The sequence below is a fragment of the Pygoscelis adeliae genome, unplaced genomic scaffold, assembly GCF_000699105.1.
Source record: "Pygoscelis adeliae isolate BGI_AS28 unplaced genomic scaffold, ASM69910v1 Scaffold282, whole genome shotgun sequence".
Lineage (NCBI taxonomy): Eukaryota > Metazoa > Chordata > Aves > Sphenisciformes > Spheniscidae > Pygoscelis > Pygoscelis adeliae.
Genome location: NW_008824352.1, coordinates 2675196 through 2701533, shown reverse-complemented (window position 1 = coordinate 2701533; position 26338 = coordinate 2675196). Strand labels below are relative to the sequence as shown.

The 26338-nt window shown below is 46.2% G+C and overlaps 1 protein-coding gene across 1 annotated transcript in view; it reads right to left on the bottom strand.

Moving 5' to 3' along the window:
- Positions 1 to 4070: 4070 nt before the first annotated feature.
- MYBBP1A (MYB binding protein (P160) 1a) overlaps positions 4071 to 26338 on the bottom strand; it is a 67510-nt gene continuing 45242 nt past the window's right edge. The window contains exons 24-27 of the mRNA XM_009319312.1: positions 19813 to 19926; positions 7996 to 8097; positions 6703 to 6827; positions 4071 to 4709 (exon numbers count right to left, since the gene is read on the bottom strand). Of these exons, the coding sequence (XP_009317587.1) occupies positions 4193 to 4709; positions 6703 to 6827; positions 7996 to 8097; positions 19813 to 19926 (858 nt within the window). The 3' untranslated portion in view covers positions 4071 to 4192. The remainder of the gene's footprint in view (positions 4710 to 6702; positions 6828 to 7995; positions 8098 to 19812; positions 19927 to 26338) is intronic.

Genomic DNA, 26338 nt, shown 5'->3' with positions numbered 1-26338 from the left:
TCCTCGGCTCGCAATTCAGCACTGATGCTTCTGCCAGTCATAGGCAGTGGGGAGAGTCTTAATGCACCTCGGGATCAAACAGTCATGACTTCAGTTAAAACAGTCCACAGCCTTCACACAAGAAGCAGGCACCAGGCTGGGAAAGGCAGTTCATAGCCCTGCTCCTCCCAGGCCTCCACCTGCCTGGGACAAAGGCCAGTCTCGAGGAGTGCTCCCTTGAGCTCAGTGCCCCAGGGCCTGCAGCTATTTTCTTGCATTCAGAAGAACCCTTGAGCTCTTATCACTGCCAAAGAGCATCTGAGCCCAGGACAGCAGAAAAGAAAAGGCTTCATTAAAATCAAAGCATGCTCTATCCCCTAAAGGTCCAGCGACAGACAGGACATGCAATCAAGCACAATGAAACCTTTGCGATTGTTAAAAGGCACAAATAAGTGCCGGTGAAACACGATTCGACTTGGTGGATTAGTGACTGCTTTCTATAAACTGTGCAACAAAGCCTGTCTAAAGTCAGGTAATTTAGTTGGCAAGAGTTGTTACTGAAGCACAACTTGCACAATGCCTCGCAGCTTTCCTGTCCCTTTTCCCCTTGACCGCTCTGCAAGCGCTGAAAACCAAACACACACACGAGCCTGGCAGCCTCCACACTGGCAAGGCGGAGGTCAAAGTCAACCTCTCCAGCTTGGCAGCTGACATGTGGCACTGCCCGGTTGCCAGCCCTCTGTCAGAAACAACAGCTGGCATGGCTTCGGCCTCATGCTTTGCCCTTCCCTGGTCTCTCCTCAAAATTATGGTGACAAACTGATCTGCACGAACTCTTAACCTCTGTGACCCTGGCAGACATCCCAGAGTGGCTCAGCTAGCCTCTGTGGCCCCAGCTGACACTCATGTGGGCAAGGACTCACCCAGCAGCATTGGCCACAGCAGGAGTGTGCAGCGGCTCTGGGGTGCCGGGCAGATGCACTCTCTGCAGACAGGAGAAGGTTCCCCCCCTTTGCGGCCTGAGCTGCCTGGAGAGAGCTCTCTCATCCAGCTCACTCCAGTGAGCCGGTAAGTCAAAACCTGCTATTTAAACCAGTCATATATTGGCAGCAGCAAGCCAGAAAGAGCAGATACAGAAAATGATGCCTATCCCCAGTAAAAGCCCTGGCCCTGCCACGCTCCATGTGCAGGGGAAGTAGACTTCAGCCGCTGCGGCAGCTCCGCTGAGAGCACCGTGAAACGCTCTTTCTATAACACTGTTACTTTCACCAGGACCTTCTGCTGTCCCACAGCTTGGAGGCAATTGCATCTCGGAGCCTGCAAGTTGCAGAGCTCAGATGGTCCTTAAAACAACTCAGCATGCTCTGTGAGGCAGAAACCACACCAGCTGAGGGAGGGAAACACTCGTAGACGAGGCTTCACCCCAAAAGTCTCACGGGGCAGAAGCCCCTGTTGCGAGGCCACAGTACCTGCCCTGCGCATCACCTGCCAGGCCCAGGAGCAGGCTCACGTTCCCACAGAAAAGTGAGGTAGCATCATCCAAACTGGAGAGCCTGGTGCGGCACAGCCCGGGCACTGCTCCAGGCTGCTCAAGGCCCTGTTGACTTGAGCACCAGGCTCAGCTCCCACAACACAATCAAGCTGCTGCCCTGCTGCACATCCGAAGAGAGAGCCCAGCGGGCTCTAACGCCGTCTTCCCACTCCCAACACACCCACGTACCTGTGCGCTTGCCTTGCTTCCCACCCACTGCACCTGCATGCTGTTTCTCCTCTGGTTCTGCAGGGGCAGTGGTACAAAGTCCCAGGATGTTCTGCTTACAGGCACAGAGAGAAGGAAAGAAATCTTTAGTGAAGACAGTGTTCAGATTTGAAACCCCGGCTCCCCTTCAGAGCATCTCTGGATCATTAAACACGGATGGCCCTGACCTGCTGGCCTCTTGTATGCTGCATTTGCCTAATATACAAAAAGTCATCACTCAGGAGACATCTGGAAGGGCTTAGCTAGGATTGAGGTTTTAACAAAGCAATGAACCAGCTTTCAGCATTAAATGGCAGAGGCAGAGCAGCATCCCCAGTGCCAACAGTCCCCTTTGAAGCAGCGGCACCCTTTTTCTTGGAGGCACTATTGGCAATAACTGGCAATACCTCCTGACTGGGAACAAAGACTTGCAGCTCTTCTGCAGGCTGCAACAGCAGCTATTCCAGTCAAGACCCTACAACAACCTTCAGATTAATAAGTGGCTTGGGAGAAAAGGTCCAGCAGGACGAGTCCAGCCCTAAATCGCTCAGAATCGGTTGGTGTTTGAGGTGGGGAAATTCCAAGTGTGGGAGCACCAGAGATGCAGGCACCAGCCACTTCACCGAAGGTCTGATCTGCATTGTCCTGGCCACCTACCTGCAGCCTAAGCCTCCATCCTGCTTGGGGACCAGTGGCTTCCTGCCACCCCTCCTGAGGCTGGAGGCCAACAGCTAGTGTGTGTGGGCAAAAGGACAGCTTCCCTTCTCACGCTAAGGGACCTCGGCAACCTTGCAGAGCTCCCCTTCACCTCCTGCCCCAATTTGTGCCACTACCTGAAGGGCGCTTGCTTGATTTGCAGAGTCCAGCTCCGGTCCGCCCACCCCTCCTCATCCAGGACCTACAAGGGCTGCGTCCTCCAAGGCAACGACAGTGCTCCTCAGTCCTGCCTTGAGTGCCAGAGGAAGCCAGCTGTGAAGGCAGAAAGGGAAAGGCAGGGAAAGGAAGGATGTTCTCCGCTGAACACTGCCAGCAGACGGGCACTGCAACTCCAGCCCTCACCTGCTGCTAACAGGAGCCAGCGCGCTCCTTAGGATGCGCAGCAGACCTTGCAGGATCACTGCTGTGACATGGAAATGGGAAGAGGGCTGCACCTGCCCAGGGGTTTGCAGCTGAATGTGTTTGCATTGCTGCCAGCAGCTGTCTCCCAGGGAGTTTTATGCCTTTTGAGAGAAGAGTCATTGCAAAGGCAGATAAATAGCCACAGGCAAACACAGCCCTTTGCAGCTCTTCTCTCGCTCCCTCCAAAAGCAACGTGACATTTCTGGCGCCCTTATCGATGTCTGGTGGTACATCGTACCTACGGGATGAGAGCCGAAGGCACAGCAGGAACAACCCTGCTCCAGGGCCCTTCACTCTGCCAGCAGCCGCCTGCTTCTGACAGGAGCCAGCACCAAACTCCTCTGCTGCAGGAAGGAGAGCTCTTGGGCCTTCATGGGGACTGCTCCCTCCAATGCTGGGAGAGGAGTCAGGGCCAGCCACCAGCCCACACCTTCCGGCCTCCAGGAGCAAGGTGGTCAGCAGGTGGGGGTGAGGAAAGGAGGGAGGAGGCTTTAGAGGCAACCACAACATGAGCAGGGTTTCAAACACTTTGAGACTCAGCTCTCAACAAGAACCAGGTACCCAACACACCAGAGAACCTGGTCCTGGCCTCTCCAAAGGGGTGATGCCATTCTGGCATTCAGGAGCCTGGGGATAAATAAGCAGATGCAATTCCAAGCAGTCACCTTCATAGACTGTTGTAAGCCTGCTGGTAACAGATGCCTTGCATGACTGCACAGAGCCTGCTGGCCTGGCAGACTAGCAAATCAATCAACCATTTCAATTGTTTCACTGATTTATTGATGTCCCTGTGCTATCGCAGGGGCCATCACCCCTCCTGCACCAACAACAAAAAGGCAAGAAAGCGAGATCATGGTAGTTACTGATGAGACCTGAGTGGCCAAACTGGATGTATTTGACCCCAGAATATGCATGTACAAGCCCATTTAACCCCAGGCATTTAAGAGGCAGCATCTCCCAGACTGGAAAAGCTGGGAATGCTGCTGGGCCTGTGCAGGACAGACTCAGCACATGCCAGCACACCTACTGCAGCTCCCCAAGAAATCCAACAAGCCTCTCACTTCTGCCTTGGCAAATCGTGGAGACAGGAGTCTGTGCTCTCAAACACAGGCCGTTTGGCACTGCCAGAGAAGAGAAGGTGGGCATCTACCAGAGCCTGGAGGGCATGTAACCTCCTGAAGCTCCCTGTGCTCTAGGCTGAACCCTCCACACAAGTCAGACCCGCAGCTTTAGAGCTCAGCATCATGGGAGGTTTATTTAAAGTCATGGAGGACATAAAAACTATAGTTATAAAAGATATTAAACCAGTCCTCTGAGCCATGCTAGCCATGCCAGGCCTGGGTGAGTCCATGGAGTTTACTCCTGCGGCATTGGAGTTTTTTTCTCTTTTCTTTTCTTCTTGGCTTTGCCCTGCTTCTGCTGGGTCTCCTGGCTGACACTCCCCTTGGTTTTCTTTGCAGCTGGAACCTGCTCGGCTTCATTGCCTGCACCACCTTTTCTTTTTCTGTTCATATTTTTCTTCTTCTTCTTCTTCTTCTCCTTGTCAGCCACAGCGTCTCCTCCATTAACAGCTTCCTCCCCACCACCCGCCATTGCCACTCCGTTCTCCCTGACCCCTCTGTTCTGATTCTTGTGTTTGCTGCTACTGGGCACGAGGCCTTTCTTCTGCTTGGGGGTTTCTGTTGCCAGGGGCTGCTCCTCTGGGGCTGCTGGTTCTCCATCTTCACTAGCCACTGGTGCTACCCCATTCTCCTGGATGCCTTTCTTGCGATTCTTACGTTTCTTGGTCTCTGGCAGAAAGCCCTTCTTCTTTCGCTTAAGCGGCTCTGCTTCCTGCACAGGCTTATTGGCTATCTTCTCTTTCTTGGGCTTCCTGCAGAGAGAACGCCAAAAGTCAAGAGCAACTTAGTTTACAGCCAGGGAAGCAGTGTGATCCATGCTACAGGCAAGCCATGAACAGGCAGAAGCACAAGAAAGGTGCAGGAAGCACAGGCATGCTGCAAGGATGAGCATTATCCCTGCAGGTGGTCCTCAGTCTGCACAGGGACTGGTTAAACGAACAGCAAGAGCCAGACCAGGACTCAAGAAGGCACACGGAGACTTGAGGAAGAATCCCCACTCCACAGACCAGATAATGCTGTACTTACCACCTTCTCGAGCACACCCGCCTGTGGCCCCGTGCAAGGCTACTGAGACACTGTCTGTCTGTCCAAGGTGACAGCCCCAGCAAGGCCTTCACTGTGCTAACAATCCCAAGGGGTCTTTGAGCAAGAACCCCCAGACCATTCCAGTCTCATCTAGGCAGCCTTTGTATGCGTGCAAGACAACCACTGCTGCTACTGTTCTCAGACAGAGCGCGTCAGCAACTTCACCACCAGCCAGTCTATGCTGCTCTGCACCAGCTCAGTCCCCAGAGAGGAGTCCTGAAAAGGAACCAGGCTTTAATTCCATGGCCTGGTTTTCAATGTGAAGCTTTTTGGAGAGATTTTCAAGCTGCGTCTCTTCAGGGTGGAAAAATGCTATCCTGACAACTTGATGTTAGCACTTGCCTCTCAGCACCTCCACCAGGATCCTGTGCACAAACCCCCCCTGCCATAGGCTTGTTCCAACTCACCTGCACAAAGATCTCTGCATGTCACAGCAAGACGGCATCAACAGTGACAGCAGGCTGCACCACTGAACCCCAATCCCTTCCTCAGACAGCATGCACAAGCTCAGCGTTTCCTACCTTAGCAATCCCCCTCCTAGCTGCAGTCTCTACTAGCTCCTAAACCAAGCCTTACCCTTGTGCCAGCCCTGGCAGTACGATGCCAGGGGACCTGTGTGAGACTGGGAAAGGGCCTGGGGCTGTGTCGTAGGGCTGGGTGAGGCAACTGTGCTCTGCAAGCCTGTTCAAAGCATTAGAAGGGGCCACAACAGCTTCAGCTGCCTTGTATGATTCCTCCCTGCCTGTGAGCCCTCTCACAGTGAGCCACATGCAAGCATTTCCCTCAGAGCCTCTTGCTGGGCTGAGATACCACAGACCAGGCCACCCACACACTGGGACCACAGCTCCCAGTCATAAGCAGAGCACCCAGCATTCCCTAATGCTGTGCGTCTCACTAAATACTGCCAGCAGGAAGGTGAAACAAAAGTTCTGATTGCAAGCTATTGATAGAAAGGAGAAAAAGATCCTACACTTTTTTTTTTTTTGCCCTGGAGCAAAAGTCAAATCCAGCTGCCATTTAAACACAGGAGCACTGAAGCATAAACACTGAATGCTCCCCAGCTTTCAGAGCTGCAAGGCAACCACTCCAGGCATCAGGCTGGGGATCCAGACACAAAGGAGCCCAAAAATCACTGGAGAGGACTGAAGGTCCCAGCATGTACTCTCTGGTACCCAGTCACTTCCCAGGACAGCTACTCATTCCCTCCAGCCTCACATTTGCAGAATCAATCCATAATGATGTGGTAGGACCTTAGTGACTCAGCCTAGAAATTTCTCTGCAACTTTGGCGATGCCTCTTAAATCAGGTCACCACTTGGGACTGCTGAAAGCAGGCATTCTATCCGTGGGTGATCAGCTGTCTTACCTCTACTGGCAAGACACGATCAGGTTATCAGACACGCGTTACAATCCTTTCCCATCAAGGACCATCCTAAGCATGTAAACATCTGGAACAATGACCCTAGCATTATTCCAAAAAAGTAAAACAACAAACATTTCAACCTCACCAACCCAGGAGCTCCATTTAACTCAAACTCCAGCCTGAGCTCAGTGCCTTGACTTCCTTTCTCTTCCTACTTCCCCACATCAATGAAGACAAGTAGGACAGGCAGTCAGTCCCCCAGGCAAGCCAAGAAGCCAGAGTTCCAAGCATACGTACGTATAATTCAGCCAGCGCATGACGTTCCAGTAGAGACAGTCGAGACGCGCCGAATTCCCAATGCCTTCTGGCTGGTTCAGAGCTACCAGCACTTTTTCCAACTCCGTCAACTTCACGCGCAGCTTCTGCAAGAGGCAAATACAAACAGACAATCTGCAGAATGAACTCAGAAGGGGCACTCACAGCAGCAGGGTACAGTCCATCCTCAGGATAAGACTATGGCAGAATAACCAGTCCTGCCCGGCTTCTCCAAGCAAATGCCCTGAGCCCGTTTGCAACAACCACTTCAATTTGGGGGCAAAAACTGGTGTGTCACACCATGCCATCAGGTACAGGGTTTGCTTGAAAACTGGGTCTCTAGCACGAGAGGCATAAGTCTAACAGCTAGAATTGTACCGGCATAAAAGGGACTGAAAGGTCCTTTGGTCCTCTTTCCTTTTCAGTCCATGGCTGGGAGCAGGGGGAAGAAGACACGTGACTATGTACCTATCTAAAACAAAAGCAGCAGCATTTTCAGTCTAGTTTCTAAAGAATGCAATCATGCTGCCTCTGGCTGCCTCTTCCATAACCCACTGGATAATTTCAGTAAAACCAGACAGAAAGGGGCGTCTCAAAGGCTATTCAGTTCCTACAAGAGCCTTGGAAATAATCTCTCTCCTCCACCCGCTTTCCTATTAGGTCTTCACAAAGAAACAGGCTGTGGTGTGAGCTCAGTGCTTATCAGTAGGAAACTGGGCTTCAGCAATTCTGCTGCTTGTGGTATTTTGCTCCAGTAAATAAGACCATGTTGGAGACTTATTTTGTCACCTATAGAAAATCTTCTCACGTTCAAAAAAAGCCATTTTTCATTAGGGAAAACAAAGCCCCAGGACAAAGCTTCACTCCCGCTCGCAAAGCTTCTGAGTAAGTCTCAGTTTTTGGGAATCAAAATCTCTGGGGTTCAGCGGAGAGGACAGAGCAATTATCTGGGACAAAACCCAGCTCACCCTCACTGTTATCCCAGGCTGTATTTCTGCTGCTAAGAAAGGAGATGCCACATGCATTTGCAGAACACTGCACAAATCCTTCAACAAGCTCCTGGAGATCAGCTCATAAGAGCTATGGATCACTCCTTCAGACATGAGGGCTTTTCTGTCCTCAAATCCAGCCAGGCATTCCCTCTAGGGGTACCTTTGGTAAGAAATGAGGTGGAATGTAGCAGTCACAAGGTAAAATCCAAGTGTGACATTTAAAAGAGGCCTCGGTGGTATTCAGAAGAACAGCCATTTGCCACACATCGGGTCATGCACTCACCTGCTCCATCACAGTTTTGAGGAGAAAGTTCAACAGCTCCAAGCTCTTGGCAACTTTCTCTTTCTCAGCCTTCAGGATACACTTGCCAACCATTTTCAAACTCTGCAAATTAAGTGGGAAGATTGAGAAGAAGCATGCATTAAATGGAGAAAAAAAACCCCACTCTTCTCAGGAGAAAGCAGAAAATGAGTAACAATTGGCAGGATTAACCTGTCACCAAAATAACTCTGGAACACAAAACCCACCAAACTCTGGAATGCTCAGGAGGGTACATAGTGGAAGCTGCTGATGCCCAGGTTAATTAAGAAACAACTGGACAAAATAAGAGCAAGCATACCACAAAGGCACAACCTTGCCGCTCTCCCTAGTTTCCAAGCTAAAGCACAACTGGAGACATGTTGCTGCTTCCTGGAGAGAAAGCGGAAAGACAATATCTGCCCCCGCCCTGAAAAGGCCAGGAGGCTGCCAGACAACAGACTCACCTGAGGGACAACAGCTACTCAGCTGCAGAAGCTGGGATTTACATGTAAAGCGCTAATGCAAAAATCCATTAACACGCCTAGGAAATCCCAGTTGCCAGCACTAGAACAGGGCTTGTCAATCAAGCTTAAATTCACTGAAATGACTGAGAGAAAAATCTCATCTCTTTGTGTTCCCTTTATGTGCTGCAGGGTTTCTGAGACACCAAAAGGTCTGGCTTAGAGGAAAATCACTCCAAAGATAGGTCAAATAAAAGCCAGAGTTATTTACAAGTGGAGAAGGGCAGAAAATAGCCATAAAAAGGCAGCTGGATCAAAGAGGCGGCCCACTGGCTCAGGGGTACTGATCCTCTGTCTGCAGCTGGTCCTCGCAGCCCTCGTAGTTTTCTTCCCCACTGTATTTCTGTGCAGATGCACACACCACAGCAAGCCCCACAGCTTGCATGGATTACACTAATGAGAGATAGGGTTTGCAGGGACAAGCTGATTGTAGACAGTGGCATGCCCCATCACAGCCTATCTCGCTAGAGGAGGCTGCACTTGTGGCCAAGCCCGCCTTTGCTTGGAATTTGAACACGCCAACACGGCCAAGAGGCAAGGTCCACCCCAGGCTCAGCATCCTCGGTGCCTCAGGCAACACGCATCGCTGATAAGTTGCTGCACCAAACCTGTACCCAGCAGTGGAAGGTTCTCCAGGAGATGCAATCTCTCCCATTAGACCATCTATTGCTTTTGCTCCATTCAGACTAGAAGTAATTTTAAGGACTCTGAGCAAACTATTCTCCATCTATATCAGCATAAAGCTGGCAAATAAAGTAAAAATTCTTGCAGACACAGAGAGAAGCAAGAAATTTATTCCCCAAAGCAAGCTCTTTCATAATGAGTCCCACAACAGAAAAATAATGATGGCCAGCAAGAGTGTAAGGAAAACTTTTAGCAGAAAAAGTGGGGAGACCAGATAACATATCTGCAGGAACAGCAGCCTTCAAGTAGAATTATTTACTGTCTGTACAAGCTCCACACCCTAGGGTTATCTTTTTTAAATAATAAAGATACAGTTATTTCCTGACCAGGATGGTCCACTCAAGCCCTGTATTAGAAAGCCACCATGCTCTGCTGCTGGAATTCATGCCGCAACTTCATCTAACTATCAATAAATTGCTATTTACTCTCTCCTGATATAGATGCACTGCAACTCTATTCCAGAGCTGTCATTAACCTACAAGGTCATACAATTCAGCAGGTCTAAAGTCTCTTAGGTAAACTGAGAAACAAACATAGGGTGTATGATTTAAAAAAAAAAAAAAAATCTTCACATGCAGGACATAACACCCCATGGGCCATGCACACTCCATTTATTAGGCTTACCACAATAAACAATAATGATAATGATCAGCAAATCAATAATGAAAACAAACCAGCCTGATTTGCATAAAAATTTTCTTTGCCATTTGAAGAACAAGATATTGCCAGGCTAACAGTCATTACTTGTGGTTAAAGTAGCTTTCAGAGAGGCTATTAAGTTGAGATCCCTATTTTGCTAAGTTGCGTACAAGTTCACAGTGAGAGAAAATCAGTATGGACTGTCAGCTCTTCAGGACAAGAGGAATCAGGGTAGGACTGTGAGAAGGAGCCACAGTGAAGTCAATTGTCATTTCATCTTTTCAATATATGAACGTTTTGGAATTAAGAAGGTGTTAAAAATAAATTGCATTTTCTCTTCATTGTAGATGAGTGATGTAGATGACTGCATTTAAATTGCACTGGCTTGACTCTGTCTGTTCTTGCTGCCAGAATTGCCCTGATGCTTTGAAGGGTTTGAAACAAATCCTACTGAAGTAAACAGAAAAGTCCTATAGCTCTGAACAACACCTGAGGGGCTGATTTTCAGAAGTCTGCAAGCAGTTTTCAGGTGTTTGGGAAATTGGGACATGCGTCTAGTTTGGGGTGCCTAACCAAATTCATGCAGAACTGTAGAACGAAAAGGGTGGCTTGCCCAGCTGGAGATGGAACATATCACTGGTCTAGCGACATCAGTGCTGTAAGACTAAACATCTATATTAAAAGCAGTGTTTTGCATGAGTCTGGAAACACAAGCACAGTTCCACCAGCATAAATAGCTAGAAGCAATCCAGTACAATTTAGGTGCTCTGCAAACAAATAGCTCCGTACTGAAATGGATCACTTTTAAACAGCTCCCAAAGACCAGGAAGGAACAAGGAAGAGGGCGGGGGTGGACGGAGAAGCCAAAGGAACTGCAAAAAAGCAGCAGATAATTCATTCCTACAGAATGCACAATTTTCTGTAGTCCAGAAACAGAATGGATTGGCTTTAAGGAAGCTGGATTCAGATAAAGTCTTACTATTTCTCAATATGTGTCTTTTCCCTTTCCCTTCTGCTACAGAGCACATAAAAGAAATTTACTCCAAAGAGCACAAAAATGCCAGCACCTCTGTATGTGGTATGGTTGAGACAGTCAAGCCTCCTTAAAGACTTGAGTCCAATTCCTGCTCAGCTCAGTCTCATTTATTATCCTGATCTCATCACCACTGTCTCAGAGTACTTCCCCATTAGGCTTTACATGAGATGGTATCTTCTGTCAGGCATGCATTGCTTCACTCTCCTCCTCCCATAGCAGGGAGTGTACACAGCGGAGCGTTTGCTTCCATGGGATTTGGGTTAGCATGGGACATCAATACAAACGTGCTGCGCTCTGGTTCTGTAAAAAGAAGCTGACTTTGGACTGGGGCTGCTGGCAAGCCTTGGGGAACTGCTCCCAAGGAATGAAATCCCAAGTCTCTTCAATGGGAACTGGGTCTAAACCTCAAAAGCAGCTTTCCCTAGTATTTGTCATAACTTCTTGCTACGTAAGGTACCGACCATTGTACGTTAAGGGTTCGCGCAGCAGATTGCTTTGGCCTGCTCCCTCCCTCAGCTATCTGAAAGATGAAATTAGCAGTGCCGCCCCAATTGCGTAGGTCAATCCTTTTACAGGCCTACTGTGATTTCATTTGGGGAATGTATAAAATACAATCATAAAAAAGCTATTATGTAACAGATGGCAAACTGCAACACATGGCAAACATACTTTAAAAAGAAAAGCAGTATTTCAGTCATCTGCAGCATCCTTAGGAGAGCCTCAAACACTGATGAGATCGCAAAAGACTTGCACAAGGTTGGCAAGTATCACCACTTTACATAGCAAGACTGAGGCACAAAGCAGGGGTTTCGCTTCCAGCTATGCTACAGGCCAGTGGTGGAGGGTTAAGTGAAAACCCAGAAGAACTTGTCTAACCACCTGTTCAGTGATTCTCTGCCATGTGCTGTTCGCAAAGGTATCCAACTCTCCCTTCCCCTGCCCTCTGAAAGCATTACCAACCTAAGAATCACATAACCCAATCACTCAATACTAAAAGCAGAGAGACCACGTGGCTTATAATCAGCAAGTGATGCAAGTGTGGCCGTTGAATATGTTGGTTTTTCTCCCATTTTCTGCTTTTCTTACTCTGCTCCTTCAGTAACAGCCAGTCCCACTTTACAGGGAATCCCAGTTCCAGCTACAGCTCAGTAATACCTGTGACGGTTTATCATGCCTGTACATCTGAGCTGTCAGCAGATCTGGGCAGGTCATTTTCCAAAAGGAAAAAATACGGAGGCAGTTTTCACAGCTGGAACTCCCATCTCGCCTCAAGCCAATACAACAATACAGTTCCTGCCTCACCCTACATGGATTCAGCTGGCAGAGATGGTTTTGCCTTGTCATGTCAAACATGCTGCTTCCAAAAGCCTCTGGCTGTTTCTGGTGGATGGCACTCCTGGATCCAAAGTTCTCTGCTTCTAGGATTTCTACGAGGAGAACAGCACACCTCCAGCATCTTATTGATCAGTGTTTTCTCTTGTATTCCAAATTTCTGTATCACACATGGAAGTACCCCAACTACTGCAGGATCCAACCTTCATTCCATCCCTCATTGCACTACACAGCAATCCTTCATCTTTACAAAGTATAAAACAAGTTTGTTAGAGCACAGGAGGTGAATACCTGCAGTAATTCAGCCATACAAGTAGGACAGAGGGCTGGCAGCTAGAAAGAGGTGTTAACCACACAGCTCCATGCCTCAGTTTCCCAGGTTGGATTTTAGTCTAAGCCGAAGACTCCCCCTGAAACCTGCAATACAGCAAAAAGTGGTGCATGTGCACCTAGAGCCAAAGTCAGCATCCCAGCCACTGCCCAGCTTTCCCTGCAAGGGAGATGGCAATATGCTCTTATATGGAGCCAGGCAATGTTTCTGGAAGCCTCCACATCCACACCCACCTGCAGTCTCAGCTTGCCTGCACCTCTTCCCCTTTCACAGGTATCACAGTGGGGGACACACTTAGCTCAGACTTACAAGACACAGCAGTATCTCAAGAGAGCAGACGAGTGTTCTGCTACCAAGAGACAAGCACATTTCCTAGCTGGAAGTTTGAACAGCATTTAATATTTATGCATTCCCAGCACGTCCTTCAGCCTATTTCATTGTTCAAAACAAACAGCCCTTCCCCTCCGTGGGATCAGCCTGACAGATCCATCACTGCTCTGTGAGCTGGAGAAGCCCGGCCAACCTGCGTTCTTTCCACACGCTGCGCTATCTCCATCCTTCCCCCTCCTCCCCCATAACAGATCTGATGCTGATGGATAAATGTGCAGATTCATGGCTGAATACAGCGCCAAATGCCTTCTGCAAAGCATACACCTCCACCCACCCTGCACGACCTTACACCCCCTGGCACAGCCCAAGGTTGCTAAGGTAAACTGCCTTCTCCAGCAGCAAATAGTTCAGCAAAATTTCCACCCTACTGAACGTCCACAGTCATGACAAGAAAGCGCTGAAGAGGTCTGATCTCAGTTTGCTGACTGCTTTCACACTGACTGTGAAAGCTAAAGCTTTGCCCTAGCTCCATGCTGCATGCGGGGTCCCAAGAGCAGAGACGCAACCTTTTTGTGTCTCAACAGCATTTTGCTGTTGTTGTGGCTCAGGTCCCAATGGTGGAGTCACAACCAGAGGGGCCCCAGCAAGTGGCTTTGGGGCTCCACAAGCACGTGCCCATTACCTGAGCCAAAGCACAAGATTTCCCATGTCTGCATACAGGCAAGCTGAGAGGTTTGGGAGAGGCACAGCCTTCCTCTGCTATTTAGAGGCTAATAACAAACTGACAACCAAATGAAGTATTTTAGTATTCTGTATGCTCATAGCTCCTGTTATTATCTGATGTAAGCACCCTCTCCTCACCTGTAATTACTCTCACATTTGTCCTGAGAGGTAAGAGGTAAGCCAGCATCATTCCCTCCATTTCACAGAGGTTCAGAGAGGCCAAGTAACATGACTGAGTCACACAGACAATGACAAAGCCAGGAATCAACTCTGAGCTTTCCAAAACCCAGACAAGCCACCCCCAAATACTTCCTTTTATGACAATATTCACTATACAATAGAAGAACCCAAGGTAGAACTTAGGGCTAAATCATGAAAGACAACGAAGGGAGGAGGGAAGAGTATGCCTCTTCAGACCAGTTTCCATCTATCCACAGAGCCAGATCCATTTCCAACTCCATGTACACAAGGTACACAAGCACACAGGGAGAGGTTCTCACACCACCCACTTGAACAGCACAGCAGCTGCTGCCAAGAGCACTGAAAGGAGGAAAAAAAGCACTGACAGTCCCTCCTCCCTCCGTTCTCTCTCACCAAGTTTCTGAAGACTGAAAGTATAAATGTTCAAAACTTTTTTCCTTACATCTGTAGCAGAAACAAGTCGTCACGAAATCCTCACAAAGGGAAGGGAACCACCAAGTTTCTGCTTGTCCCTGACCGAGAGAGAGAGGGAAGGTAGGGGACTAGGCAGACCCACATGCTGAAGGGTATACCTAAAGGGCATTTTTTGCAATGTTTATTTTGGCTGTTATTAGAGGGAGGAGCCCAAAAATCCAGAAGCCATTCTCACAGAAAATGTCGCTGCTTTCCCAAGCTTAAAGATCTGATTTTTTTTTTCCATAGACCATATGAAAATGCAGCCGGGAAAAACCATAAAGGACAGCTGAGGGAACAGAGGAGAATGAATTCTCCACACAGACATCCAGTACTCTGAAAGCACGTCAAAGATATCAGTTAAATCACTACTGGCCTCATTTTACAAGCTAAGAGGCTGAGAAAGGGCAATGAATTAAGATTTTATAAAGACGGACAGATAAAAGTTCAGGCAATCTTCGAGAAAAAAATTGAAGAACGGCTTTTTTAGAGATTTGATGAAGTCACTGTTAATAATTTATCTCCCTACAAATTAAGACACCGATAATCAAATGTGATGCCCTTCAGGAATGAAGGGCATGTCTACACTGGAAGGCTGTATAGTATATCCCTCTCTCCCCCCCGCCACATTCTGAGTGGCTCCAGCTAGTTATTTTAAATCCCTAGCTGAACAACACAATAGCAACAAAACCCTCTAATGCCATACAATAAAAGTCTTCAGAGAGCATACGGTCACTTTCAAACAACATGAATGTTGGAAAAGAGGTCTTGGGTTAGCTATACCATCCCTTGCCCAGGCCATGTAATCCCCTGTCTGTCTACATTCATGCCTTTCTACAGAAACACGGTTGCCTGGCCCAGCCCAAGTCTAAGTAACCACCTAAGTGGAAGGAGGCATCACATGCGTCTCATTAGGATTATGTGTATATTTATCCGAAAGTCTCCCATACTGGTGACCTGGAGTGCTTTGGTCTTGCACTGAACTTGGGTATCAGATTCTGTGAGCATTTTTACATTCCAGGATGCCTTGATCCCATTTTGGTTTCAAACAGCCAACCTGAACACTATCTGCTCCGCTCATCCCTTATGACATTGATAAAACAAGCAAAGCAAAAAATAGTAGTAAAGTTGGGCCCTTCCTATGAGGTACTTACTGCAGAAGACAGACAAAGGAAACCCTCAGGAAACTGCTGTGTACAAGCCAGAGAAAGCAGTTTTAACAACAGTTTTTTGAGAGCTGTTTTGTTTTGAAGTTGCTCAGCCATGAAAATATAAGTTTTCTGGAATATTCCGCAAAATCCTTTCCCACTTCCCCCTGACTTTCACATCGTAACTGGGAGTTTCAGCGTAAGTTGGGAGTTACACAAAGCACCTCAGTTCAGGAGGGCAAGCCAGTCCCTGCAAAAGGGATGACATAAAAGGTAATGAAACTATGTGTTCAGAACCCGGAGCTTCCTGCCCCAGATCTGTCAGTGAGTTACTAAAAAATTGGCACGGCTTCAAGATCACTCTAAAGCCAAGACAGCAATTTTGTAACATATCAGAAAGAAAACAGAAATGTATCTAACACGGGGAACAAACACCAAAATGTGCCCACAATGACAACTGGGAGAGCTGAAAGACCAAATTGAGAGGCGTTTGACAGAGTCAAAATGACAGTGTGAGAGTCCTAGCAGCAACCCCAGAAAGATCCCTCACCAAAACTGTGCAACAGTTCCCTGCATGAAATGGGGAAACTCGGGCCTCTCGGGTTCTGCCACTAGCCCCATTGCATGACTCTGGGCAGTCTGAACTCGTAACAACCAGCATCCTTAGATAACTTGGGGACAGAGATTGCTATCCAACACAATGGGATGTCCTGAACTCAAGTTAAGAAACAGTCAGATTGTCCATGCAGAAGGAAGGTCTCTGGGATGTCTCAGGAGACCCAAGTTTGATTCTTGGCTCAGCTCCCAGCCAAGCATGTCATCTGTAAAACAGGGTGAACGACTTTAGTAAACTAAATACATTAGCTCTTGGGTTTCTGCAAAATACTTTCTTCATTACATCAACAACTCACTGGTTTGAATTTCCTTTGTAAAGCGCTTTGAGACCTACCGATAAAAGAACAAAGCTCTCGAAGAGGAAAAAGTCTCTGTCAGATGCTCTAGCATCTCAGGTGAGCTCTGTCATTTACAACATTTACAATTCTACTTCTTTATACTGTAAACACAACTGAGTTGTCTAGACTCCCAACATTAGAATAAACTTGAACAACTGTAGCAAGGTTCTGCTTTGTTGAAAGTAACTAGGACCAGGGAGGCTAAAACTGTGCCAGAGCTATTTCTCTACTTCCTTACCTTTGCTTGCTGTCCAATAAACAAAACGGCTCACAGGGCAGTCCCACAGCTTGTGGACATGGCTTCCTCCCAGGTGACCCAGCAGACGAAACCAAGAGCACCAACAGCAAGCAGGGCTCTCACAAGAACAAGTCAACTCCAAAGTACCTGCTAGGATATCAAGACTTCCCTCGCTGACAGTAAGGAGATGGCAAACATGAATCCCTCACGACTGCAATAGATATTTTATAAGCACGCTTAAACATTTTGGGAACAAGTAAGGTCAAGTTAGCTTATGTAAGCACAAGAGCCATTGCCTCACAGCAGCCTGAGCTGCTATTTCAGGAAGCTGTCTCTTCATTTAAAGCTCCTGGCCATTGATTCTCCCTCATCTGCCTCTTAGTTTTACACGCATAATTCAATGATAACCAAGCCTGCAGTTTTCTCACATTGCCTCTTTCCTAGTTCCAGCACATATCACTGCCTAAAACCATCCCAGGCTCCTCGCTCCTCACCATGTGATCTGCAGGTATGCAACGCAATCACTCAGGAAAGACAGGATGAGAAAGCAGGCACCAGGAGACAGCATCACCTGCAATGGCAATCCTGCAATTCAAGAGCTACCAGCCCCATAGCTGCAAATCTGACCAAGGACACAGAGAGCGTAGCAAAGCCTTAAGTGACAGCTTCTTTGTGAACAATACCGCTGCTTGAATTACAAGTGCACATCAGTATAGTTAGCTAAAGAGTTGGCCCTCCCAGGTTATTTCAGACTTCTCCCTGGGTCAAAGAAAGGTATAAAATTCTGCATTATCATTTTTCCCTCTTAAAACAGGTATTTGTGAGGGATGGTGGCAGGAATGGCCAATGACAGCAAATGCACACCTTTCAACTAGAGGTAGGGCAATAAAACGTCATCATTTTCCAAAGCATCACGAACCACTGCTCTCAGTCAAGGTTATCATGGGTAAGCACTCACATACCAACATCTACCTACTTACATACCCACCTCTGAAATCATGGCTGACCTGGAATGGCCCACTGAAACAAGTCTCAGATGAAAAGGGACAAGACTGAGCTGCAGGAGAAACTCAGTTCTGCAAATGCCCTCCCTACCCTCTAGCTAAGCAGAGGCACGTATGGACATCAGGGACAGAAAGGGCTATCATTTAGCCCAAGCTCTTGCCTAACACAGTCCAAGAAAATTCACCCCATAATTTCAAAATCAAGCCCATAACTTCCACCCAATCTGCAGCTTCTCTTTCAGTCAAGCAAACAATCTCTTCATCTGGCAATTCAGAGCTAATAAACTCTTCAGCAAGTTAGCTTAATGGTAGATTACTCTCTTTGACAAATACATACTTTCTACATTCTAAATTTGCTCAGTTTCCAGCCTCTGACTTCTGCTACATGGGATTTTTTACTATCTCCAGAAGTGATCAGTCATGACATGAGTATTGTTCTACTACACCATAAAGCCACTGCATGTTTTTACAGCTATTACTCAGATAAGTGAGCACTTCTGCGCCACCAAAAGGACACAGAATACCTTTTGCAGCTTTAGAAAGTTTTGCAGCACAAGTGTCAGCCTTTGGCTATGAATCAAAACTGTTATATGGAATATAAAGTCCTTGATCCCTCCTAATTACAGCAACATTTAAAGACATGCAGCTGCCCCAGCTCCAAGGAGCCACACTAGCACTGTGTTAGCCAAGGGGGGAGCAGGAAGAAGGGAGACAAAACCCAACACATATGGCCACCAAAGAGCACTCTATAAAAATGTTATGTCAGGGCTTTTTCAGGCCAAAAAGAGAAGTAGCACCTATATGCCACTGCCAGTTAATAGTATGGGAGGCCTCCTGCCCGCAGGGTATACCTTGGACAGCCCAAACAAACTGACAATATTTCCCAGGAATTTTTCTTCAAACATAGATGACCACAGAAATGAAAGACACTGAGGAAGCTTTGGTAGCAAAGCTCATTAAAATACTGGATGGGTTCCAAGTTGCTAAACTTTCCCTGACAAGAACAACATAAAGGCATTGTAAATGTTTGTGGTTTCCCAGTGAATCACTGAGTCCTGCAAGTATTCAGCTGCTAGAGAGAAACATGGAGATGACCAGTTTGGAAGGAGAGGCATGATTTATGTACCTGGAAAATAAAATCATACCTAACTCCACCCATTGGATTCCTGATGTAACCATTAAATAAAAGCTATTTAATGAAACCCAGGATTACCTGCTTCCTCCAGAATTATAAACAGCACCTCTGAATGCCTTGATTTAAACTTGCTTAAATTTTGTCCCTCCTTGACAAAAGAAAATAGAGCTAATAGTTCTGCTCCAATATGGTAAATTATAGAATGGCCTAAATTACCATGTAACCAGCATTTAAAGAAGTAAGCAAAGAATGAAAGCTACACTTAGAATGAGGTCAATACTACAGTTACGTAGGAACACCAAGTCTGGAATCTCCCCATGTCATCAAGTTTAGTCACCACATCATAACATTAATTTGGCTGCTTGGCTCTCCCCACATCAATCCACAAGAATATAATTGAATGGCATTTGCTTCTTCAGTCTCCTGTCCCACAGATCACTTCCTACATAATAGCTGCACCCAAAAACTGTCTTCAGGTGCAATCCGCACTTGCCACTGAATCAGGAGCCCTGCAATTTCTGTCACTGTTTCTTCTGTACAAATTATTTTCCAATGTATTTTAAGGTTTCCCCGATAAACAATATTAGCAAGGGAGTCTGGTCTAGAAGGCCTGCAACGCACTAGGAGTCAGAAGTCTAGTGCACCTCAGCCCTACCTCTTTGGCCCTGAAGTTCATTCAGATACAGAACTTCCATAACATTTTCTGAAATTAAGTAAATGTTCACAATACCTTGCAATTCAAAACTTATTTTTTAAAACCTCCTTAAGTTGATCTGTATGAGCGTATTCCCTAAAAGTCGAGCTCTGTCTCTTGGATTCATACACGGGCACCGCTGAGCTGTACCAGGCATATTTCTTGCACTCTGTGAAACTACATCTAAACAGTGGTGTTAGAAGAATGCTGTAATCCTGGTGGACACTACTCAGACCTGGTGCAAGCAGGCACAACCCCTCTAACATCAGTTAAGCTGAGCACAGCCGCAGGCTCCAGCTCTGAGAACGAGCACCACACTAGTAAAAGCAGCACTCATTATGTGCTATCTATACATTTAACATGTTGAAGCTTGTTACCTCTGTCACTTGGCTGATGCTTTCTCTGATCAATTCCTCCCACTCCTCCTCTGTCATGAAGAGCTTCAGTTCACGAAGTAGCAGAACCTTCTGGAGAAGCAAACAGGCCTGGGCCTGAAAGAGAAAGGGGAGAGGAGACGTGAAACTCCACACTCTCTAGGGAAGGTGTTAGCAATGCAAATACCCGCTTGAAGCAAACAGCTAAGCACAGCATCCAGGGAATGCCACGTTACAGGTGCTCCATATCCTCACCAACATGTATGTCACTCTGTTAGAAAACATTCTCTAGACCCTAACAGAGTCACTCCTCAGGAGACAGGGTGGTGGATTTTGACTGAATGCACATACTTAAAAAGGAAGGTCAAAGGAGAGGAGAAGGATCATTCCGCTTCTAGATTTAGGCATTAATATCCAAAATATGCTTTAGTAGCTGCTCTGAGCACATCACTTTCAGTCTCCAAAAGTCTTCAGGCAGCCCTTTGCGTGACTGTACCCTTTACCATGCCCTGATGAATGCAGTAGGCACAAATAAACAAAAATAAAAGCTGGCAGGTTAGCAAACGCTTCGTTTCAAAGGAACCCTAGATGGAAACTGCTGTCCGGAGGAGCACTCAGCCTTGCCCTGGAGTCAAACTTGCTCATTAAGTCTCTACGCTAACACAGCAATGGAAAGAGTAGCCACTAGAAAACCAACAGTAATCTGCAATCTTCTTACAAGTCCTTTTCTGTTCCAGAATTCCTATTTTATGGCTTTCTTAGGTACAAGAAAAATGCAGCAATAGACAAAAGCAATGATAGAAATGCACAGAATACACTAATGAGGACTAGTGCAAATAGTTTAGAGGATTTAAAGGGAAAATTTTTGCAGCAACATGGAGTTAGCGAGCGAATTCTACCCACATATAAAGAAAAAATGTTGCCTCTAGCTGCCATCACACAGACGGAAATTGAATGCAGGTATAAATACCAAAAATCATTGGGAATTACATCGAGAGTTAATCTTGTCCAAAGAATGCAAGGGCTGCCATTTTTTAACCACACGTTGCAACTGAACCCACCCTACAGAACACAACTGAGCAGAGTTTGTAAAACTCTTTATCAAAGACACCATTGAGATCAAAAGTCTAAGAGGCCTCAAAAACATGCAGCCTGGTGATACCCATCCTGGCCTCCAGATACCCCTTGGGTCCAAAGGAAGCAACCTGGAAAACATGTAGCAGGAGGCTAAAAACTGGACATATGGTACCCACACTTCTACTGGAGCATTTTTAGGGAACTATTTACTGAAGAATTCAAAGTGAGGGAAGAGAAGAAATCCCTAGATCTCCTGAGAGCAATATGATATCCAAAGTTGTAGGCAGTCAAACAGAACACCTCACGAGCTCAGGGAGGTCTGTATTTCCTATATAACGTACTCCAGGCTGCTGGGAAGGACAGGACAACACAGGTCCCCCACCAGACAATTCCAGCACTCATATTTGCGTTGCAAGAGAGTAATGTCACACATCTATGTAAACTTACCTCCAGTTTGCACCAGTATGGCCAATGAAGAGAATTATCCAAATACAGCGCGCTTTCACTCACAAACAGAAATTCCGTTCTTTACTCGAGGGAGAAAATGCAGCAGGGAACCAACAAGACTAAATCAACATAAATCTTTTGACGTAATGAGAGGGAGCACCCTAATGCCACATTCGAGGCAGGCAAGCTTACATATTCCTTGTAATTATGGGGAGGCTGTGTCTTACAGAACAAATTATGGCATGTCTGCATGCATGTACCAAATGTAGTGGAAAGTCACTTCAATGCAATTACAAAAAGAACGTGACCCTCGAAGTAGATGCAAGGTCGTAATTCATTCCGAAAGTCTCAGGCAGGGTCATAAACCCCAAGGCACCGTCTCTTCTGTGACAATTACAAAAGCATTCATACTGCAAGTGGGTGCAAAGCACAGAGAAGGCTCCTGTTAAGCTATCCTGATAGTACCTCAGGACTACAGATTTCACACACATTTAAAAAAAAATAAAAAGCAGCATTTTACAAGCTTGTGCTCGAAGACACAAGCCCTCTCCTTGCTGAGCAGTAGAAAAAAGAAACAGTAGTAAAAAGAAACTTTCCCGATGCACACATTGTGTGTCTGATCCCTACTTTCTTACAGCTTCCTCAGAAGCAGTTGGGACCTGTTCACTAGAGGACGCACTGACCTTACACAAACAACCAACTCTTACCTCCTCACCAAGACTTTTGAAGTGCAAGGTCACACACAGAGCACCTTAGGAGGAGCCAAGCCACCCCAGCTAGTTCAAATCTTTTGCATCACAACAACCCCCATAATTTCTCACAGTCCATCATTTACCCTTAACATGTTCATGATGTGTCTTTTATACATGACACAGGGACCAGCTGCATGTTTTACCATCACATCACAGACCAGCAGCAATTCCAAGTTTGGAAAGTACTCCCACAAAATCCAGCACAGACCTGGAGCTCGACAGCTACCCAGTTCTGTCCCTCTCCCTCCTGCCCTCCCCAGTATCACTGGTTTTTTTGAATGTCTTACAAGCATTTGGCAATTTTGGAGGCTGCCAGAACAATACTGTTCCCAAGAATATCATAGAGGATTCTCTGCATTTTCTCAGTGCCAAATCAAGCCTGCTGTGTTCATGACAGCCCTTCGAGAAAGCCAAGTATTATCAACACTTCACAAATGGACAAAAATAACAGAAGACCCAAGAGTCCCAGCTACCAAACTCCAGTCCAGTTCAGAAGAGAAAGTTGTTGTCCCCCCATATGCACAATCTCTGAAATGAGAATGTGTGAGAATAGTTACGAGCAGTTGACAGCTACATCAGAGCTTTTTATTAAGGGCGGAGAAGAATGCTGCAGCCCATCCTGTGCCCTAGGAGCCACACAGTTGCCTAATCAAAACATTTTCCCTTTAATACCAGTTTTTAAAAAGAAAGACCATAAAATAGTACAAAAATAAATAAAAGTGAAGTCTATTCAAGGAAGGATAGTAGATACATACATATATCTATCAACCATATGACTAAATGAGGCAGAAACGCTCATTATCAGTCCATGTGGGAGAATAGAACAAACAATAACTAACTGCAGTGCTGACCCTCTGATTTTCTGCCAGCTTTGTTTATTTCTTTCTTATCTGCAATGACTACACAAAATGCCATTCAGTATAAATGGTCAAGATGTCTTTCTAAAATAGTAAACATGCTCACTGCAGTGACTGAGATGTGCTGGTAATTCCCAGATGCACTCACCTACCTTATTCAGATGCTAAAAAGGAGTGCAAGCTGGCGGGGTTGCTGGGTTATACAACCTACCTTTACCCTTCGCAGTAAAGGACAAGACAAGCAGCCTGACTATTTAAAATGCCAAGCAATGTATTAACCCCTACCAATTCAGCCACTGTTTTCTTATAGAAAGCAAATATCTAGAACAGGCATAGTAGCCGTGTAGGTCAGAACAGCAGCTCTCCCCAGTCACCATCCAGGTGACTCACCATCCCAGTGAGCTGGATGGAGGGGAACAGATCAAGGTATCTTTCAATCACTGCAGTTGTGAAAGAGAAAAGCCAAAAACAAACAAGCCTTTGCAATGATGTAGAGATTCTGTTTGCAATGTTGAAGAGATGAAGGCATGACCTAAATTCAGGGTTGTTTTTCAAAGAAAAGCACACTGTTAATAAGACGACACTTGCTTCTGATGTGAAAAGAAATGCTTTTCCCAGTCCCAAGTGTTTTAGGAGGCTGGCTGGAGGCAGCTTTGCATGCAAGTGAAAAAAGACACCACATAGACACACTCCCATGAGAAAAGACACTGAAATCAGCAGTCACCCTCTGCCACCATCAGAGGAGCGTGGAACTGAAGATGTGCCCACACACTGCAACATGCCAAACACCAAGTCTGAGTTTTCACACAGCCATTTTGTCAGATGATCTCAAAGCAGCTTGCAGCCTACAGCTGATTAACCCTTCCAAATTCCCTGGTGGCATTTCCAGCTTATAGGAGAGAGGCAGTAAATTTAACTGGCTTGCCTGAAGCACATGGCAGGACAGAAACGTCTCATTAGGTCTGACCCAGGACAGTATTTGAGCTACATCAGACCTCCCTGCACATTATAACAGAAGCAGTGGGGAGTTTACATGCTTACCAAAGACATCAAGATGGATTTTCCCCACCTTATGCCTATCATTTTTGCATCATGGACACAGTTTTATCAACATGAAGCATGGCACCAGCATGGCAAGAGCTTCTTTTTTCCTTTATATATATATATATATATAAAAAGAAAACGTTACCTGGAAAATTACAAGTTTGTGCAACTCAAATATATTTTTAGAACTGAAGAAGCATCAGGGCTTTAGTGCTATCCTCATTTCACTGCTCTTCGAAGTCCAGGAGTCAAAAATATACAGGTGGTATCACACCACACAGGCTCCTGGTATTTCAGAGCACTGATGTCTCCCTTCTGGCATACACACTACAGCAGCAAAGCTACAGCACAACCTGACCTGCCAGCACATCTGATTCAGCGCCAGCACACATTATAAAACAGCAGCTCTCAGTACATAATCCTCAGCATTAAGACTCTTCTACAACCATAGGGATATGGCAAAAGATAATTGCACTTCTAGAAATTCTCACCTACCAAAGCCCTTTGAGACTGCAATCGCATGAATCACATTCTGCATTCATGACAAATGCTACCAAGAAAGCTTGGGTAAAAGAACATATGCCGAGAATATGGGAAATTCCAAATAAGCTTTCTTTGAATTTTAAGAAATAGTCAAACTATGAAATGAATTCCTCAGGTATCTGCAATTTGTTACATGTTTAAAAAACAAAACAAAAACAACCCCCCCAAAAACCCCAAACCCACAGCAAGCTCCAGCTAACAGGACTATTGGTTACAGGAGAATAACCTGTCATTTATTACTACAGGGCAGGATATCCAGAGCACCACAGCAAAAGTCTCTTCCAATTACTGTCAAAGCTTTTGTAAAAAGAAAACAAACAGCATGCAAAGCCATGAAGCAAGTGCCAGCCTAACCCCATTTCTGCTCCCACAGCTAAACTACTCTATTTTTACATTCACATTGGGTGTGGGATGGAAAGAAAGGCTCCAACAGAGCAGCCCTGAGTTTCAGGGCTTGCTTTTCATTTCTCTACCACATTTGTTTCGTGCATTTGAGCATTTCTGAGCCTATAAGCTACAAGTTTGTTTGATATGGTTTGGCAGGCAGAGTCCAAGTTAGGGCAGCCTAGAAGCTTATTCAAAAGGGCAAATTACGAAAGGGAAAGAAGAATAAGGCCCACAACAACGGCGCTCCCTGTTCTGTACAGCAAATTCACAGCAGGTAGTACAGAAGCAACGGCAGTTCAATGTCTGCTATATATATGCAAGTTTCTAATGTTCCTTGACACATTATAATCAGAATTATAAAAGACTGAGCACTCCAACACTGAGGGCAAGACAGTCTTCTCGGCTAGGAAATGTCATGACAATACTTAACAGAGGACTTAAACTTGTGACTAACTTAAAGGTCTGGAGTTTCACACAGCCTGTTGACCTCAACAGGACCAAGCTGCAAATTCTCTGGGGGAGGCGAGAAGAGGGCAAGGAAAAAAAAAGAAGGGAAAAAAAAAAAAGGGACTAGTTCCTAAGTTAAGGACAAACAAAAAATTATCCTTCAAGATCCTTAATAAGCATCCTCACTGAACAAGCATCAAATGTCAATTATTTACTTAAAACATACAAAACTTATTTGAAGGCTTCAGATGTAAAAAATGAAAACCAGAGGTGATTAAGAAACACTTGCCAAATCAATTTTCCTCAATCCACAAGCTGTAACTGCAGTATTTCACACACGGCGCACACAGACACATGTTACATGTATGTTTCAAATTCAAGGGGAAGGGAGGATAAGGCAAAGCCCTGGCTGTGGCTTAAAAAAAAAACAAAAACATTTTTGAGAACAGAAATTAATTTTTAACCTCCTCAGCACTGCTGAAACAAGGCGCACACAAGCAGTGAAGCCAAGATTCTCATTTAGCCACTATCTAAAACGTTTCAGAGCGGCAAGTGCTAGCGCCTTCTGGGATAAATGGGACTGTTATGACAACAAGGCTGGCATGTTTGGTTACGCAGCACTGCCCATGCCAGGACACCTGAGCATCTCCATAACTATTTCTTGGTTTAAAAATGTGCTGCCAATGCTCCAAGGCAGCATCATGAATCAGACACCTACTTCTACCCCATATTTACCCTGTTGTCCCCTCTGATTAAGGGACCCAGGGAGTGCCTTTCCTGCACCCTGTTCCTGGCTGCCTCCTCTGTCCTGCCTGGTCCAGAGACATTGCCAGGCTCAAGTGGAGCTCGAAGCCCTGCTGTGCACCATGCTGCAGCAGCCAGTATGAGAAAGCCTCCTGTGCAGAGCTCCTGTCTGCAGGGCCCATTGCACACAGGGACATGGGAAAAACAGGCCTGCGTGACAGCACCAACACA